Source organism: Phragmites australis, chromosome 1 (genome assembly GCF_958298935.1).
Source record: "Phragmites australis chromosome 1, lpPhrAust1.1, whole genome shotgun sequence".
NCBI lineage: Eukaryota > Viridiplantae > Streptophyta > Magnoliopsida > Poales > Poaceae > Phragmites > Phragmites australis.
The window spans coordinates 28,763,154-28,782,229 of NC_084921.1; the positions used below are offsets into that span (position 1 = coordinate 28,763,154).

At 43.5% G+C, this 19,076-nt stretch overlaps 1 protein-coding gene across 2 annotated transcripts; it reads right to left on the bottom strand.

The window, feature by feature from the left end:
• Positions 1-8,126: 8,126 nt before the first annotated feature.
• LOC133914403 (uncharacterized) lies at positions 8,127-15,187 on the bottom strand. 2 transcript variants are annotated; one of them, XM_062357521.1, is made up of 11 exons: positions 14,990-15,187; positions 13,873-14,033; positions 13,360-13,491; positions 13,209-13,259; positions 12,700-12,796; positions 11,092-11,138; positions 10,700-10,916; positions 10,047-10,176; positions 9,909-9,951; positions 8,338-8,425; positions 8,127-8,241 (listed from the first exon to the last, which is right to left on the bottom strand). In XM_062357521.1, exons 1-10 carry the CDS (start codon positions 15,054-15,056, stop codon positions 8,351-8,353), a joined length of 1,020 nt encoding a protein of 339 aa, XP_062213505.1. In that variant the 5' UTR covers positions 15,057-15,187; the 3' UTR covers positions 8,127-8,241; positions 8,338-8,350. The 2 variants fall into 2 exon arrangements, with proteins under 2 accessions (XP_062213505.1, XP_062213498.1); XM_062357514.1 differs by having other exon boundaries at positions 8,127-8,425; positions 14,990-15,185.
• Between the last annotated feature and the right edge of the window lie 3,889 nt (positions 15,188-19,076).

Below are 19,076 nucleotides of genomic sequence, written 5' to 3' on the forward strand. Positions count from 1 at the left end.
GCACCCAAGTCGAGTGCGAGATGTATCTAGTTCCTAGGGCTGGAAATACAGCTTTCCTGAAGACCTCAAAATGTACAAGAGGAAGAGGTTGGGTGTAGTGGACGTGGATGCATTGACACAGGATATCACCTGAAAAGTTTATGCAAGCATCATGGGGAAGCTTGCAGCAAAGGGAATAGATATTTCCATTCCAGAGGAAGCTAGCCCCGGAACTGCACGAAAGAGTACCTGCGCCTCCAAGGAGGTCGATCAAGTAGTAGCCATCATGACTAAGCTGGATACGATTGGATTGCTAGAAGGGCCCACGCCCTGTAGCCTTATAATCAGGCCCGGCAGGTATTACATCGAGGTTGCAAGGGGCCAGGTGCATCCAGACATCCATATCTTACATATAGTCCCGATACGTGCTGGCTATGCCATGATTACGGTGGACATGGTACATAGCAATACCACAGATCACGTGTTGGATCTCCCCCCAATGATAAAGTCACAACTTTAGGTGAAGCTCTTCGTCAAAGGATCCAGTGGAAGAGGGGAGACATCATGGTCTCTAGTGCATCCCAGTCTTGACGAGCTTCAAGTGCACCGCTGCCGTGCCCCTCACTTCTAGAGAAGGCAGCTTCATTGCCTTCTCATCCTCCAGAGAAGCCGGCTTCACATCCTTCTCCTCTGCATCTGACTGTCTTGCTTCCAGCTCCAATTATGTCTCCCCCAAAGAGCCCAAGGAAAAAGGAAAAGGGAAACGAGAAGAAAGGCTCTAAGAAGCACCTGCCGAAGAGATCAAAGGCCATTGTACTGGCGAAGAAGACCATGGATATTGGAGCAGCATGGACTAGTACCAATATGAAATTCTAATGTGGAAAACCCTTGATGACGGTAGATGACCCAACAAGGGCGGGACAAGCATGTGTCGACCTGCATAATTACTACATGCAAACTTTTAGAGAAACCAATGCTCAATCCATAGTCGTATAGTACAAATGATGACACTTCTTAACTAAAGATGGCTACTTCCTTGTGGGTTTCAATGACTTAAAAAACCTCTTCAACCTTGATGCCTTAGACGTATCGTTATTACGGATCTTCACATTGGAAGTCCCTTGAAACTGGATATTCATTAATTAATGCCACTAAGTCTTGAATCTAACTATATTATTATCTGTAGACACTTGATGAAAGAAACAAAGGAGAACAAGAAGCTCATCAGATTTCTTGACCCTGAGGCCATTACAATCTCGGTCATCCAACTTCACCCTAACTACGTTGTTCACTATATGGTCAGGGCAATGCAACAACATTCCAAAATGGACTACCTGTTGGGCTCCCACAACACCGGTGGCCATTAGGTCTTACTGGTTATTTGGCTCAAGTGGAACTTGGTGTGGTACCTCGACTCATCAAGACCAGTAGGATGAAAAAGCAAACCCGGATAGCGTGATTACAATGTTGTAAAAGGACTCCTAGACATGTAAGTTTTGCCTGGCTTAGTTTACATATTTAACTTTTCTAACATTCAAATGTTCTCTAATCGATTCCTCTTTATGCAGGGCTTTTGACAAGTACCTTCGAGCTGAACCTGACTACAACGCAAAAGACGACCGCAGACCGGGTTCAAGGTAAATGCTACTAAACATATTACCAAATGTTCTCTGTTGCTACTTTTTTTCCTTTTGATTTAACAGTAAATTTTCTTTTTAGCAGTGCCACCAACAACCACCCGACAACACCTATGGATTCTATGTTGCGTGGAACATGCTCCTCATGCTCTGAGGAAAGGATATCAAATCTCCCGATGTAAGTTCAATACAAGATTATTCGTAACTAATCTTAGTAATTAGTTTAATTCCATGATAACATGACATTGGTTACGCGTCAAATTATGCAGGATTTTTCAGTTTCTTTTTTCGATGACGGTGCACTCCTAGAGATTCAACGACGGATCACTGAGTTCATGCTATCTAAAGTCATAAACCTACACGGCGAGTTGCAATATAGAAACCATAGGTTATGAGATCTTATGTAATATGAATTGATTGGAACTTTGCAACCTTTGTGATTCTGTAATGAATTGATTGGAACTTTATAACCTTTTGTGACTTTGTAATGAAATAAATGGATTTGGATGCATTGTTGTTTTTTGCTGAGAGAAGACGGCTATCAAATCCTGGCTATGCTCCAAGATGCAGCTAGGAAACATGACTGTCCTGTAGGGCAACCTACACATAAGTGATGGGTAACCACTTCATCCGCCACTTATATTAAGACATAAGTGACGGGTGAAGAGGTTACCCGTCACTTATGCTAAGACATAAGTGATGGATGAAGACGGTATCCGTCACTTGTGTTGTAATATAAGTGACGGGTAACCTATTAACCCGTCAGTTATGTCTTTCATCCTGGTACATGGGAGACATACTTCAGTAACGGGTCACATTTATGACCCGTCACCTATGATCTTATAGGTGACAGATCCTTACCCGTCACTTATGACTTGTCATCAGTGACACATTTGGGGTGACGGGTGCAAGACCCATCCTCTATGACGGTTGTCACATCACCCATGGGCTTTTTTCACATAGTGGTAGTGCATGCCACTTCGTACTTGGGTCTCATATCATCCATCTGGGGACTTCATAGTTTCCATGGATCGATCGGCTCGACCCTTTGAAAGATGCAACTTGATATATAGGTTATTTGGTCCATGCATTATGCATATGTTTGAGGGAGACGTACATGTTGAGTCAGTAACAAAATGCATGCAGTAGAAGCCGGCCAGCCGTATGCGTAGTATATTTACTGAGAAACCAAGTTGAAATGTGCCTTGTTTTATATGTGATGAGTGATTGATAATTTTGTTATTTTGGTTTGTTGATTTGTGCATTGCATGAGCATAGTTATGTACTTCAATTATGATCATGACTAACCAACATTGCAGAGAAAATAGAGTTGGCGTTTTTGTCTCTGAGTCAAGGAAAATTGCATATGCCAAATGGTCCGGTGCTGGGCAATTTGTACACGCCGAATGATCCAGCGCTCAGGAAGACTTCACACTAGAGCATCCTAGCTTAGAATCAAAAGTTGAAGTATACACCGAATGGTCCAGCGATGGAGTAAAGTGAACGTCGAAGCTTTTCTTGCAGAGAGGTTGCAAACTAGCTTTGATGGACTTGTCCTCGCTTGATGGTCCGACGTTCAAAGGGATGAACGTCTGATGCTTTCCCGGAGCATTTCTTGTAGAGAGGTTGCAAGATGGCTGGTCCGGAGAAGAAGTACATGACGGATGGTCCGGCGCTCAGAAACTGTGAACATCGGATCATTCGGTATTCATAATTTTTTTGGGATGTGTCTTAAGCTAAGGATTTTGATTTGGAACTAACTAGAGATGGTTTGGAGATATGTGTGCTTGTCTCATGATGTGCATGTGATGGATGCAACTTGGCGGTCGATGACAGGATGATCGAGGCCAAGTGAGGTGCTTGGTGTTGGACGATCGAGAAGGTCGGGTGGAGTCAAAGGTGGTCCTAACTGTGTATATGGATGTCAAGCAAAGCATGGAAAAAAAGATGAAGACAGCATGTTGACAAAGTCAAGAGAAAGGGGATGTTGGTGCAAGTGATAAGGCGGTCCGAGGGATCGGGAGCGGGACAGACTTGCCGGCTATCAAGATTGTAAAACGGAGTACATGCGTCGATATCGGGATACTTGCTTGGGGTGAAAGAAAGTAGCAGGAAGTCACGCTTTGAGAAGCGTGCGAGGCGGTTTCACAGTTTGGTCTTAAAACCGTGGAAGGATGGAGGGCATGTGTCATCATCACGAAGCTTGCATCGAGACAAAGCTAAGTTATGAAGAAGTCACGACCGTTCGATGGACGAAGCGAAAAGTAGACCAAAATACCTCGGTGGTAGGTAGAAGACCATTAGAAGAGAGTAGTATTTTAGGAACAAGAAAGCTTAAGAGCTAAGAAACCTCCCTAGGCCTATGAATAGAGGGGTATGACTATATGAGAGAGGTGAGCTAGCCACCTGAGTTTGTATACTAAGGTTTTAGAGGAAATGAGAGTGGAGAGCTTATTAGCCTTTGTAATAGGTGAGAGCTTTTTTGTGAGAAAAATATCTTGTACTCTGCCAAAAAGAGGGCTGACCTTTGCAAGAAATAAAATGTATATTTTCTCTGATGCTTGTATTCATCCCCTTCTAGTTTTCTTCTATTGACTCTCTTGCTTTGTTGCGAGTTTTTCTCTTTTTGATTGTGTTTTCGTGACATTTTCCCACCTTAGGAAGGTGTTCTTTTTGTTGTTAGAAGAATAAAATTTATATATAAATGTATACAAGTGGATCTTGAATTATCATCAACTCGGAGAACTTCTTCTTCTGGTGATCTTTGAAGCAAAGTTTCCTTCCATCAGGTTGTTACTTTTATGTGGTGATGACTCGTGGGATGAATGTCAATAGAATCTAGGGTTCATATATATCTACCAGAGCCATGTGTTTCATGGGAGATTTTTGTGGCAACTTGATTCTCTTCGGTTTTTGCTTCTATTTTGTTTTTGAGATATGTTGGATGACCATAATAGGAGAAGAACATCAAAGAAATTTGTAAGACGTCTATTCACCTCCTCTAATCGTCATTCTCCATCCTACACTTACTTTGGTTGCCGATTTATTATATGTACGAATAGGATTATGCAGCATAGTCAGTTATATAATTACAGCACATATGTGGATTATGTACTGCCAATTCAATTCATTGCGAAGTCATCTGCTTTGAAGTAGGCTAAATCATCAGTTGACTTTGAAGCCCAACTTGATATACAGTACGTGGTACATGGCCTTCAACTTATGACCATTTTGTGGCGGCCACATATATATCTCCGCGTGAAGTTGACTAATCGAGGAGGTGCCACTGGAATTGACCACAATTAAACTCACTCATCTACTCCGTCGTTAATCCTGTCCCTTCCGTTGAGCTTTGACACGTACGCGCGCTAGCTCCTCTCTTTTGGCGTCACCTCCTCTTTCATATTCCAATCTCTCTTCATTGTACCAAGGCTTGTTTGGAATGTAAGAATTTACCATATATGATTCCATCACAAATTGGTCGATTCAAATATGGAACTAGAATAAGTTCTCACATTTCCTGTATAGGTCCTAGGGTATCTTCAGATGACTCTAGTTTAGCTCCATGGCTGAATTGCTTTAGTGATTGAAGGACTCGAACCTAGAGACCAAGAGAGATCGGGAATGTGATCTACACAGGGTCCCAGTTAAGAGAACAATTGATCTGCTGGGGACCCTTGCCTCGCCTAATAATTTTCTGCAGTCCCTTGTATGCTTGGGAACCCTTGTCCTTTCTCAAATTCTTACATAAATTATGTAAGAGACCGATGGAAGTGTCACGACACATCACGGTATATATTGAGGATGGATTTGGCTGGTCTTGTTGTCATATCCTGATCATATCCCCACATAAATCTGGCTCTGCAACTCCTTTCATTGTCTACCCTAAAAAGGATTAAATTAAAGAGAGAGATACAATGTTAAGTTACCCCACAGTTGAAAATCTTCCTATCTAGCGGTAAGTAGCGGATAGATAACAATTTACTAGTCGGCTAGTGCCTAGTTGTACAGATATGGTCGACTCTTCAATTTTTTGTCGAGTTGCTATACTTCTGTTCAAATTACAAAAGGTGGATTGCTTATCCGAAGTTTCGATCATGGATAGCAGGGATTTAATGGGGGGGAAAGTTGTCCATTTTCCCTCGTAACTTAAAAACATTGGATCTAACATCTCTCTGCTCAAACAAACTCGAGGGTAATTTCGCACATACCCTTGCAAGCAGGGGCGAAGCTAGAGAGAACACTGCGGTGCATCATTTCACAACACATATAATTTGAATCGACCAAGTATGGTCGTGATTTGAGATTCCATGTTACCAAAGTATGAAATGTACAGGACGTATCATCTCTTATATGTTGTGTGCTTAGGGCTTGGTCAAGCACGTTTTCCTTATATGTGGTTTCTGTCATGTTATGATGAAACGAGTGTTTGTGACATACTTCATTGAATTCAAGTGTTCGTCCTTGGCAATTATGACTTACACACTCTACTGCTACATACTTAATCCGAGTACCAGATATTTTGTTATAGAAAATTTTGTATCACTTTGTATGAAATGGCCACAGTAAACTAGTGAAGCCAACATGAGGGAGTTGGCTTAACATGTCATTGTTTTGAGTTACATCTACTACTACGAGAGGCTGGATAAATCAGAAGAAAAAACTTTTGTGACCGCATCTCTTTCCATCTCAAAGTTGGAACATGGATTCAATAGAGCTAATAAAAATATGCCCCTATTTATAACGATCAATTTGAGGTCTTAATTAAATTAAATCAAATCATGTTTCCATGTTAAATCCTAGCTCCGCCCATGTCCATACCAACTCACACCAAATTAAGGTTAGTACGTCACCTCAGTTGTGTACTATAATAGCTGTGGGATTCCATCCTAATACTCCTAATTTTCAGCAGGTACTTTAAAAATTCATCTCATGTAATATTATTATAGTATTTTCTAACACTATTACAACATTCTCAATTTTTTTCATCTACGGCAGTTATCCTATTTTCTATTTTCTATTATTTTTCTTTTATCCTCAGATCCACCGTCATCATTTAGCTACAGTGATATAGCCTCCTTTTTCTATCCACAACTTTGCCGGCGTCTGGCTCCCGCCCTTATGTAGAGGTAGATACCGATGTTGCTGGAGCGTGTTGCGGCCAGCTCCCCTCGACAAAGGATAAAAAAAGTAGTCAGCAAGGTGAAACGGAAAGTTTTACCGCTCCTGCTAGAGTCGGCATAAGATCGACTCCGAGGAGTGCGCTACATCATTTAATCGACCCAATTTACTGATTTATGACATGTCATGCCGAGAGAAGCGACATGTAACCACTTCAAAACGGGGTGCCATCCCTTTCCGGCCGATCAAGCAGCGCGCATCACAGCGGCGCCCTCCGTCGAGCAGGACCACCGGCCGGCCGTCGCCGTCAGTCCAGCGCTTGGTCGCATGCGAGTTATGCGTGCGGCCCACGCAGCCTCGTGGGCCGGGGGGGGGGGGGGGGGGGCAATCCCGATGAGCACCCGGCGCGAGGCGCCAAGCGCGCCCGTCGCTAGCTTTCGGTCGCCTCATCACACGCGTCTGACGCCGCTGTCGCCGTCGCACACGGCCACCGCGTGGGGCAGGCGACGGATCCAGATCGGCTAACCGGGCAAACGCAGAATTGGAAAATCTTTCGGGCGAAACTTCCCATTTCCAGGCCGGAGATGCATAGCCACAAGGTATACTCTCGTGGATTTTTGACAGAGTGTATTTCGACAGCATTCGTCGCTCTTCAGTCTTTACCAAACAGTTCACTCTGCTATGCTGTGAAGGGTAGACACATAACGTCGTGCTTAGTGATGCTGCAAAACTTCCGGCCCAGGATCATTCCGAAGCGAAAAGCGACAAAAATAGGCGACAAAAGAAGGCGGTAAAGGGAGAGCTTTACAGTAGAATAGGAGATAACCAAGGCATATGATGCTGAGAGAGAGAGAGAGAGGAGTTGGAAGCGGATTAAAACGAACACACGAGGAACATCGGCAAGAAGTGATCCGTGGAAGTTCATCGCACGAGGAACAGTGCTACGAAGTGATAGAGAGCAGCCTATGACACGAGGATCAGTACACTGAAAACAAGAGGTGGTCCTCCAGGGACGTACCCATCGCCGTGCCGGGTCCATCTGGTTTGTTGCCGAGTCCGAATTCTTGGCCTGCATCTAGCTGATAGATCTCCTGTGGGGCTCGCCTCCCCCTTGAATGAGCTTTAGCCGGATCAAGGTAAAGCATAGCTAATTTGTTCCCAGCTCCCAAGTTGCCATCAGCATTCAAAGCGAGATCTCCGAGCAAAATCTTGCTCAACGGACCTAACGGTGGTGGTAGGACACACACCAGTTCCTTCTTTCTGGTGACCGCTCGCTTGAGCAGCTTGACCAGGTGACCCAATCAATGCGCCGCAGTTAGGGCGATTGCCACCATGTTTAATGCACAGGTAGAGGCTTAAGAGAGCGAAATCTAACAAGCTTCCAGATCCTGATGCGTCAGCCATCACAGGCCAGAAAATCTTTAACAGAGTAGAGTAGAGCAGAGCATGTACAACACTACGAAGTTGCCTTGAATTCCATTATTTTGCTTGATTCATTCATGCCAAGGATCAGAGATCCAGACGACACACGGTACCGCATTAACTTTTTGTATATCCCCTTTCGTGTTCAGAAGATAAAGCAGTTGAAGCATGGGTCACAAAGGGTAGCCTCTCTAGAACTCCAGCATTCGGCCTCTGAGGATGGCCTCAGCCTTCCTGACTTCCTTCACTGGTCCAATGATGAACACCTACATTAAGCACACAGATAATGAAGATCAGAAAAGTTAACAAAATGCTCATTTGGTTATCAATGGAAGAGAATAGAAGACTATTCAATGTCTATGTAGTGTAAGTAACCCCTTTTCTTCTGTCATCATTTCCGTAAGTTAGGAAGAACCTACTAGTGTGATCTCATTATCTACCCTAACACTCTAACAGCAATTGCTTTCTAACTAGGCATTAGCTTCCGAATGCATACAGCTCGAAATAATGGAATTGTAATGATTGAGGCATTTAATCGCTTGCATAATGGGGGAGAGAAGTTCATATGCATCCAAGCCCTAGCCTGGGCCAGCTCTACTGTGGTATTGACCACCTTAGCAAGAAGAATGGAAGATACATGTCTGTCCAGTAGAGATCAGCTTCTTAAGCCTACGACTACTACACGTTCTAGCAACGGAGACAAAGAACCAAACCCCAATCCTCCATATAAGGTAAAACTCAAAGAAAAAAAAAATCAGCAATCCATGTGCCTGAACCACTACTTAGGCTATCAGTCTCCTTTTGCTATTAATACTATCACTAATACCTTTTTTAAAACTTTTTCATCATCTTTGTTGGTGGATCCTGTTGAGATTCACCTCTAGCCTACGCCAACTTGCTTGGGACTAAAAGACTTTGTTGTTGTTGTATTTGTGCATAACTACAGATCATTATACTATTTCGTGTGTGGTAGGGGTCTGTTCTGTCAAATATTTTGTGATATTATCAATGTTATTAAGTCATCCAACTAATCACGATTAATCGGTGATTAATCATCCAGTCGGTCGGTGGGCACCAACTAGGTGCAGCAACTTGACTGGAGCGATAGTCGACCAGTCATCCGGCTAGTCAACGGCTAATTGCGACTAGTCGTCCAGTTTAGGCGCGGATGACTTGCCTGGATGGTGAGTTGAGCTTGGAATTTCAGCCCAGTTCAGTTTGAGCCCAGTAGATGAGTAGAATCCTAGTCACATAGTAGTGTATACTGATAGAGTAATAATACTTAGTAGTACATTGTATGCCTGAATTAAAAGTTCAGAACCATGTATAGTACACTTTGTTGTATAGTACTAAACTACTAAAAGTAGAACTTGCAGCTTGATTGCCTGGACGACTATTTGCCTAGTTGACCGACTAGTCGGGTCTAGTCGTCCCTCTAGTCAACCTAGTCAGTTAGTCGGTGCCAAGGCAACCAGAGTTGACTTATTGACTTGAAAACATTGGATATTACGAGCTATTTCAAATTCAGAAATGAGTTAGTAACACAATGTGCTGAGCTTAGCGTTGACCACAATACTTCACGGTGTATTACTAAATAACGCCCTTGTTGGTTGATTTCTATACAAAATTGTAGCTACTACAGTTCATTTATTCAAGAAGGCTGGAGCAGAAATTCAGCAAAGCCGAACATCACTGTCCAGTAACTGATGAATATATCGTTTGTGAAAAGCAAGGCTCTGGGAAACCTACTGTGTCTGGAGGCCCCTTAGCACCACCAATATGGATTTCCACGCTGAAGAGAGGAGCCAAAAAAAACAGAAAGAAGATCAATGAAGTTTAACAGCATAGAGCATCGGATATATACAAAATCAGACTTAAGATGTTTACTTGCAAGATTCTTTCACAGCCTTTATCGATGATCCCTTTCTGCCAATAACTCGTCCCATTTTCCCAGGAGGCACATCTAAGACTGATAGGATATCGACTTCAGGAACATAAGCACCAGCTTCAATGTCATCTGTATGTCACAAATAACACTCAGCACAAATGATCTACAATGCCAACAATGTTCTATCAATTCAGTTGACAAAGCTGAAAATCATTGTTCAAGGAACTAAATGATGTAATGTAAACACATCCATTCCACATTAGCGAGGCTTATATCTAGGACCAAGGTACGTTGTCAAAGTTTCAAATTACTCCATAAAACTCTGTGCCTACACTGTCACCTACGGCTGTTCAAACCCAGGTTGGTCAAACCCGGTTCTGCCAACCCTTGCAAAACTAGTTTGATCCAGCAGCCTACTGCCTTTGCTGCGGCTACTCACTGTTGTGTGTGCCTCCGCTAGCCACAACCAGCAGTTTTTATACAAGTTCTGTAAACCGCTTTGTACAGCCCTACTGTCAACCCATAAAACAATTCCAGACACTATATTCACATTTAACTTAAAGGTTAAAAGCTGCAAGTAAAATGGACTTTAGCATATGGCAAGCTTCTTAATTTCGAACGGAAGGGTAAGAAAAAACTTAGATGCACTGACCAGGAACAGGAGGAAGAGGTGGCCAATCTGCATACTGGTTGTCATTTATGCAAAAGCACCTACAGTATAGCTCACTGCGAACTGCCAGACGCCATAAAGATACTGTGTTTAACTTCTCCATCATTTTCTCATGTATATTGAGAAGGAAGCGGACATCATCTGTGGCTGCTCGAACCATCATATCAGACAGGGGTCTAATTGTCCAAAAGTTAGGGTCCTGAAGTCCATCAAATTATTAGTCAGCTTTCCTCTAAAAAATATATATCAAAACAATAGGACATCTAATGGCCAGGCAATACCATAGAATGTAACACAATATTTCAGAATTCAGACCTTCAGCAACAATAATGTTCTAAATAGGGGTTTAATAATTTTCATCACAGGTCGCTAACCTGCCTTAGAAGGGTACGGACTTCTTCCTTTTCAGGATATGGTATGCCTACATAAAACAGTGCCACAGTATCACACCATCGGACAATCAGACATTAAAACAGAAAATAATTAGCTGCACTCCTTCATACACCAACTGAACATCTACAGTGTGTAAAGAGTGGGATTAATTGATATTATGATGTTCAACGGTAAGAGCACATTATTAGCAACATGAATGACGGAACCACATTATATCAATTCTAGCTAACCAACATCGACTTGTGTAATCAGGTAATGTATAATTATCACTTACTCGAAACAAGCAAAAAAACCATACTTTACTCACAAGTTCACAAGCATGGTTACTAAGACAGTTAAATGAGTGTAGGAACCATGCCATGCTCTGGCTGACTAGTTTCGGCTACTCCAAGACTTGCTGCTACTACAAGCTCCTATTTGTTACCACTAGTACACTACTAGTCTACTACACTACCACTTTCTAATCCTAATGCACTACTACATGTATACATCTACCACCTGGTGTTGCTTGTTGCTGCTAGCCTGGTAATACTACATCTAGATCTAGAACAGAGCAGAGAAACAGAGAGAAAGAACAAGGCTGAGAGAAATAGGATAGGAAGGGAGGAGGGGAGGAGAAACTAATCAGAAGGTGAGGGTAGCAGAGGAGCGTAGCAGGCAAAGGAGGTGGCAGCTGGACTAGGCCAAACGCAAATTGGCAGGCAGGGAAAGGTAATGTAAATAGCCCACAAAGGGAAGGGGAGAATTTTGGGCTGGCTGGCTTGTAAGAAAATGAGAGAATTTGGCCTCAAACACTGAAGGATCTGAGAGTTGGAAGTGATTCAGATTGAGCTGTGATTTTCAGAATTTAAGATTGAACAATGAACAAATGGAGAAAATTTAAATATTTTGAAAAAAAATCTTAAATCTCGAAATTTGGGATGTTACACTAGTCAACCAGTCCGCCAACCTGTCCTGCTACTCTGCTAGTTGAGTCAAAGGTCCCAGCTCCCTACCTGTATGGTTGGACAACTAATATAGTAATATCTGACAAAATGGCGAATGGTCAATGACTCAATAACATTACTTGCAAAATTGGAATCTCAAGCATTATCCTTCAAGAAAAGCCCATACCTTCAAACACATCATTCAATACAGAAACATGGGATTGACAGCACATCATGTCCAAATTATATTATGCGTATTTTAGTATATTTGTAATTTTATGGATTACAAAAGTAGAAAATCAAATGAAGGCATCATTTCAACTTGTTATATTTGCAAACAAAAAATTTTGCATCCTAATTATATTTAGGTAAGGAATCTATGATAGGGCATATAGTCCACCACAAGGCAAGGATTCCAGGTTACTTAATCGCGTCAACAAGAATTGTGGTCAAACACTTACAAGTGCACACAAAACATAAGCACATAGCTCAAGGTTAAGCACTAGCTGCAGCACAAATCTGTACTGTATTTCTTCAGAACTAGGTTTCACAATATAATGTGGATTTTGCAGAGAACAAAATCCACCAAGGAAACAATGTAAAATGGTCTTCTGCCATTCATGAAAGAACTGAAAGTCTGAATCAGTTATGTATAGCAAGTACCACAATAGCGTGGGTCAGCAAGAAGGCTCACGAAAGATATGTAATCATCAAATGTTCTCTTTCTTCCTTCCTGCTCTTCTATCAGAGAATAAGCGATCTGCACACAATAGTAGTAATTGAAGCTTTTTTTTTTTTTGAGAATAACCACAATATTCAAAGCTAATACTACAGAGAGATCTCAATTAAAGAAGAGGTCAGAGGACACATCAGTACTTCTGCCTTCTGCAGACCAAATGGTCTCAAAGTCATGGCTATGTACAGTTTAAAAAAATTGCCAATGCAGAGGACATTATAGTTTTTACTATTGCTAGTACGTTTATTATCATTATTGTTTTCTCATCATCTTTTTAGTTGGATCTTGTGGGTTTCATCTCTAGCCTACCCCAATTTGCTTGGGACAAAGGCTTTGTTGTTGTTGTTGTAGAGGACATTATAGTACTTGCGTACGGCAGAGAAATAAGTCAGCTAACAAAGTTAGTTACTGAAACCTACATACATATGGTGATTACCTGTGTATCCACCACATTATGCAATTTGATGCCAAACTGAAAATACAAAGCCTGCAAAGAATGGTAACTCTAAACTAGTTAGCCAGGCCAAAAAAAATATGAAAAAAGATCTGATGCTAAAATAAGTTAAAAACTCGTAGTTAGGAGGAACCTCGCTGTCTCTTTTACAATCATGTATAACTTTGATGATATGATCAGACTCAAGTGCTGGTTTACAAGCTTGAATGAGTTCTTTTCCACCCTCAATAGCATCAACTAAGTATACAACATCGGGAAATGCAAGCTGAAAGAACAAGATAACCAGCAAAAATATCTTACATTAGTAGCAAAAATAAATTAAACAATCAAATTGCCACTAAAAGACACAATACATGCTTGTGTAAGAAGTTGGATGAAAACAACAGGTACATAAACATTCAGTCTAGGTGCATGTCAAAGATAGGATGCATGGCGCTTGAAGATAATGAGGTAGCATTTCAAGCAGAATTATTGTAAGGTTCAATCTAGTTAGGAGGAACTAGAAGAGCGAGAAATAAAACATAAGGTCATACTGGAGAGCTTTACACAATATCTGGTTGAAACATAAAGTTTGTGAGGGCACAATATTGAAACAGAAGTTTGTATTACAAATATGGCATGGCCCCTAAACTTTATTTCATCTCACCTGCATGATACAGAGAGCACCATTGCGGCAGAGGTCAACACCTTCGCAGTCAAATCCAATTACCAACTTCTGGCCAGCTGAGGGTTCAAGAAACTCAACTGGGAGTTGGCCAGGTTTGGTAACAATATGATAGGGTGGGGATGGCAATTCTGAGTTATGATCTGCAAGAGAACTCAACGGTTACAGCAAAGCTAGATCCCAAGTGCCATTTGCAGCCAGCCAGTGCCATAACCACCAGCAAGCTAGTATCACATCACTGATACATACCCAATAGAAACAGAAACAAAGGGGATATGATATGGACAAAGGTAGTTCTGAGTTCTGACCAAGAGAACCATTCATGATGAGTAAAATCTCCTAAAACACATATATCTAGCTATATGCAACTAATTCCGCTACCAAATTATCAAGTAAATGCATCACGTGCATGCAACTGGAATCATCACTCATCAGAATCGTCTCATTCCAGAATTTCTGTCAAAATGATGCTGTGTCACCGATTCACAAACAATGGTAAAAACGATTGATGAAGGCTAGTAGCAAACGCCAAACAGTAGCAGGATAAAGTACGAATTCTCGGAAAATCAAGCACTTGGACCTCTACGAATGATGTGCACACAAAATCACAAACCAAAACAACCTTCAACAGGACAGGCATCTCACTTGGAACTATTGGTATTCACCTATTTATAATCGTCGTGCAATTCAACTAAAACCTCGGTGCCTAGAGAAATCGTCATGAAGCGGAAGTAGCGCAATAAAAGAGAGAAGCATCCACATCCCAAGATTACTCACCCTAAACCCCTAGGATTAAACCACGTCGCGACAAGCTCGAACCAACACAGCAGGTAGAAAATAAGACACGTGCACACAACGACTAAACGAACTCCCAGAACCCTAAGAGGAGGGGGCATCGACGCGGCCGCGCGCTCGAGCAGGCGCGAACGCGCGCGCGCGCATGCACGTGCTCGCGCCGCGCGGTAATTCGAATCCGAGGCCCTAAACCAGACCAACGGGACGGGGCACCGGAGCAGCAGGACCGCAGCGACCGGAATCCCACGAGAGGAGCGGAGCCGAGCCACCAGGAGGATCAAGAGGAGAGAGGTAGGCGCCGCACCTGAGGGGGCGTCGCCGTCGGCGCCGGTGGCGACGGGGTCGGGGAGTTCGGAATGGTGGGAGGTCATCCCGGTCCCCTCCCGATCACTCGCTCGGCAGCGGAAGGGGACAGGGCGCGGACGCAGCGGCGAAAAGGGGACGGGGAGGGGAGACCGCGCCGCGCCTGGGCTGGCTCTAGTACTCGCCGCGCCGGTGCTGTGACGGCAGTTGCAATGTGCTCCGCGTCTGGGCTTTTGGGTCTGGGTTCAGAATGGGCCTCATTTTCTAGGAGGACCATGAGGTCCACTGGTCCAGTAACAACCCAATTTGTACTGCTGCCGAGCCATGGGGGCATGGCCTGCAGCGAATTTTTGTCGCAAATATATTTATTGTTTATTAATATTACAAAGTTAGGCACGTTTGCAAATACAACGCACTCTGTGTTGGTTGCCCAAGGTTACTATACTGGTTTCCTCCCTCGACCATTTTGCTCTAAGTGCTTAGGGATAGGCCACCTTACCAGTGACTGCTTAGGGAAGGTGAGGTGCAAAAACTGTTTCAACTATGGCCATATAGCAAGGATCTTCTTTAAAAGAAAGCTAAACAAAAGTCTGAGATGGAAGCCCAAGTCAAACAATGTTGCATCGGCTATTCATCAAGGAGAAAATAATAAGCCAGCTGGGCAAAAACGTACTGCTGCACAGCCACCAAAGCATGCACAAGACCAGCAATCTTCCATGTTAAATCCCACCTCCGTTTCTATGGGGACATCATTATTCTCAGTTGGGCATTTCCATACACAAGGTTCTAGCGCTTCTACTGAGATTCTTCTACATAAGCAAGTCAACCAAGTTGAAAACATAGCTTCCAGACTAAACCAACACCAAGAGCAAGATCAGGCACAGGCTTCTCAAGTTCAGATGCAAAAATACAAGTCAGAAGTGCTATTGCTTCAACAAGGAGCTGCACCTGTAGCTACTGTGCTAGTTCAGGAACAGGAGAACCAGGTAGCCTTTTCGCAAGCAACACAAGCTGAAGCTATCCAAAATCAGCTTGCAGTACAGTAGTTCATATGCCCAGATTTTGTTAGAATGATTAAAAGAGTCATGCTAGCAGTTCAGACTCCATCGGCTGATATACCCCTTGTCCAGAACGTCATGCACTCCTTGCAGCCAAGGAGCATTTTCGGGAATATGGTTGAACCTACATCTTCCCTGTCTTTCACCATAGCAGCAGTTACCCTCGTTGCTTTGACAGAACAGGTAGCTGCACTACCAACTAGCATTTTGAGACCTAGATTTAACCTCTTAGAAGAAGAAAATGGGGGGATGAACAAAAATCTGGTCACGAAGTCTGGAGCAGCTCCTTTTAACTGTAAGAAAGATTTCAAAAAAATCTGTTCAAGAAAAAAGAAGACCTCCTCCATCCAGCAAATCACAAGTAAATACTTCCTCAGATGTGCCAACAGGGGCACTTCCTCAAACAGATTCATCAAGCAAAATGTTAACACTGTCATACTTTGGGCTAAACATTTCTCCCTGACCAATTCTTCATAGCTGGTGGTGGATATTGTTGGAATTTGAGGGGGGTTTTCCCTTTAAAATTCGAATTTGAGTTGAAGTCAAATTTGAATTGAGCAAATTCCTTAAAAGAGAAAAGAAAAAAAAACGAGGGTGAAAGAGGCCAGACCGAGTGGGTCGCTTCTAGGCCCGAAGGCCAAGCAGCTCACCCGGCCGGCTGCCTAACCTAAAGGGTGCCCGTGCTTCTGGAGCTGGTGGCCACCGCCACAAAGGCGCGTAGGGGGGCTCCGCCCTTCCCGGTCGCCCGTTCGCCGTCCGGTGGATTCGGTGCGCCGTTGTGGCGTCGTGGGGTTATAGCCGGGTCTCTCCTTCTCCCTTGGTAGGGAAAAAAATCTTCTCTCACCTGAGCTTCTCCCCATCTTCTACTCCCTGCTCTCCACTTGCGCTCGCCGCCGTGGCTCTCTCTCTCGCGCATGCACGAGGCTATGCCAGCTCTTTCCGGTGGGGCGACGACCGACACGGTAGAGCTCGTCTCTAGTCGAGTTCCCGTCGGCTCTCTCTCGCCGGCCTCGTGCGGGATTTGGCGCAGCGCCTTCCGCTTGTGTGGCGCTCGGCGGCTCGGTCGCCGGCTGCGTGCGGGTCTATGGTGTCGTTGGCGTGGTGGTCTCTGGGCTGTGCCTTCGTGCACGCCATTGCTTGCATGTTCTGGTCCCGTGCTGATTTTGGGCGCGGGACGGTTGCTCGGTTCTCGGTGCTTTCTGTGCTGTGTTGCCGTGCGTTTATTGTCCAGTGGTGATCGAGCTCGGTGCTGATTGTCTTGGACGGTGTTCGGCTACTTCACCTTGGCCCGGTGTTGGACTCTTGCTGTTGCGGTTTTCTCTGCTTCTCGGGTGCCGGCTGTGGTGTGCTTGCAGCTGGCTCTGTGGCATTGTATCTCCGAAAACTACTCCCAGCTGTCCTCGGCATAGAGGGGGAGTCTCTGTTTTCTGGGACAGCGTGTTCGCGTGCCTTGCCATCTTCATCTTGTTGGACAGTAAGCTTGTTCCAATCCCTCCTTTACATCCTAGAGTGCAATTTTTGATTCTCAGTCAATTTTAATGTATATGCATGCTAGAAGAGGCAATAATCTGCTCTGTGATTATTGTGGGCTAAGTACGATTAGTGTTTCAATTGTGCTCTTAAGCTAGACCGTAGTCGCCAGTTGTTGATCTAGTTGTATCTCTGTTAATCGGTTTTTGTGTCCATTGTGGTGTGCCTTTTGGTGCCCTCTGTTCAGTGGCTCTATCTTGGCTCAGTGACTTTGGAGAGCACTTGCTGCTCTCTGTAGTTGTTGGCAAGGGCGCCCTTGGACTTGTATGTTGATCTGGTGCCCTTTTGTGGCGCCTGGTATTGGTCTGTTGCCTTCGGCTGTGTTTGTTGGTGCCTCTTTGTTGGTGCCTTATCCTGGTAGGCTTGGGCGCCCTGCTGTTCTCTTTGTTCGGCTCTCTCTGTTGTCTGTGGAGGCCAACTGGTATTGTGCTTTAGTTTTTCAGAGTTGTACACTTGATCATAAACTAGGGTAGCTCAGCTTAGCTCTAGAGGTTGTTTGATACACTGATCGGTAACATCTTAGTATGCGTTGGATGGCCGTTAATTCGGTAACAAGCACTGAGAGCCATAACTTTGTTTTAATAATTGTTTATCTGTTATATTGCCTCTCATTGTCAACTGTCATTCTTGATTCATTTGTATCCCTGAGTAGCTTATGTTCTTTCATATATGCTTTTGAAATGCTCATGTTTACCTATATGATATATGTTGGCAGTTATGCTTTTATATATATGTTTAAATTCGGAATCAATTTAATCGGAATGTTGCTAAAATGTACTTTAAAACAACAGATATTCCAGTGGATTGGGCCAATTTCTTTACAGTAAAGATGTTTTCTTCTGCCTCTTTTAGTTGGGCGAGGTCTTTATTATGTTCTCAAGCCTAGGCCATCGTCTCTAAAAATGATCAGTCCGCTGGTTCTATCCAATTCTCTGACCCAACGAAATGCCTAGATAATGCACTTCCCCACTACTTTGTGAAAAGGAGTGATGCTCAGGAAAACCCAATATCTGCTGATGTAGCTGAAGACTCTTCCTCTGATCCTCTTGAGCAGTCTACTCCAGATTCATAGTCAACAAAAATTCTCTCTTCTTCTAGTACCTCGGCGATTCATCTAAAGAGAAAGATGCATAACTATGCTCCCTCTATTGAAACAGATGTCAGAAGAAGCCTCAGGCTTAGGAATAAGAATAAGGGATTCAAGTAATCTACTTGTGCTGATGTGAATTGTCTTACGTGCACATCTGTTCCACCTATCCTCTCACCAAAAATCATAAGAAACTTAGGCTATGAGTTTTGTAAGATAGCTCCTAAGGAGCTCTCTGATGTAGCTCTTACAAGCAAGAAGACAACCAAGACCTCAGTTGGTCGCCCAAAGGCTATTAATAAGAAAGCGGCCAAGACTACAATTAATTGTCCAAAGGCCGCTGATAAGAAGAAAGGTGCAACAACCAAGATAGCAAAAAACAATGATGAAGATGCAGACCAAAGCAAGAAGAA

Excerpts from the sequence above, each read along its gene's own strand:
- LOC133914403 (XM_062357521.1), bottom strand. The coding sequence starts at position 15,056 with ATGACCTCCCACCATTCCGAACTCCCCGACCCCGTCGCCACCGGCGCC. Across the intron at positions 10,917-11,091 it reads TCCGTACCCTTCTAAGGCAG|GACCCTAACTTTTGGACAAT; the intron begins GTTAGCGACCTG and ends GATGGACTTCAG. Across the intron at positions 9,952-10,046 it reads GCTGTGAAAGAATCTTGCAA|CGTGGAAATCCATATTGGTG; the intron begins GTAAACATCTTA and ends TCCTCTCTTCAG.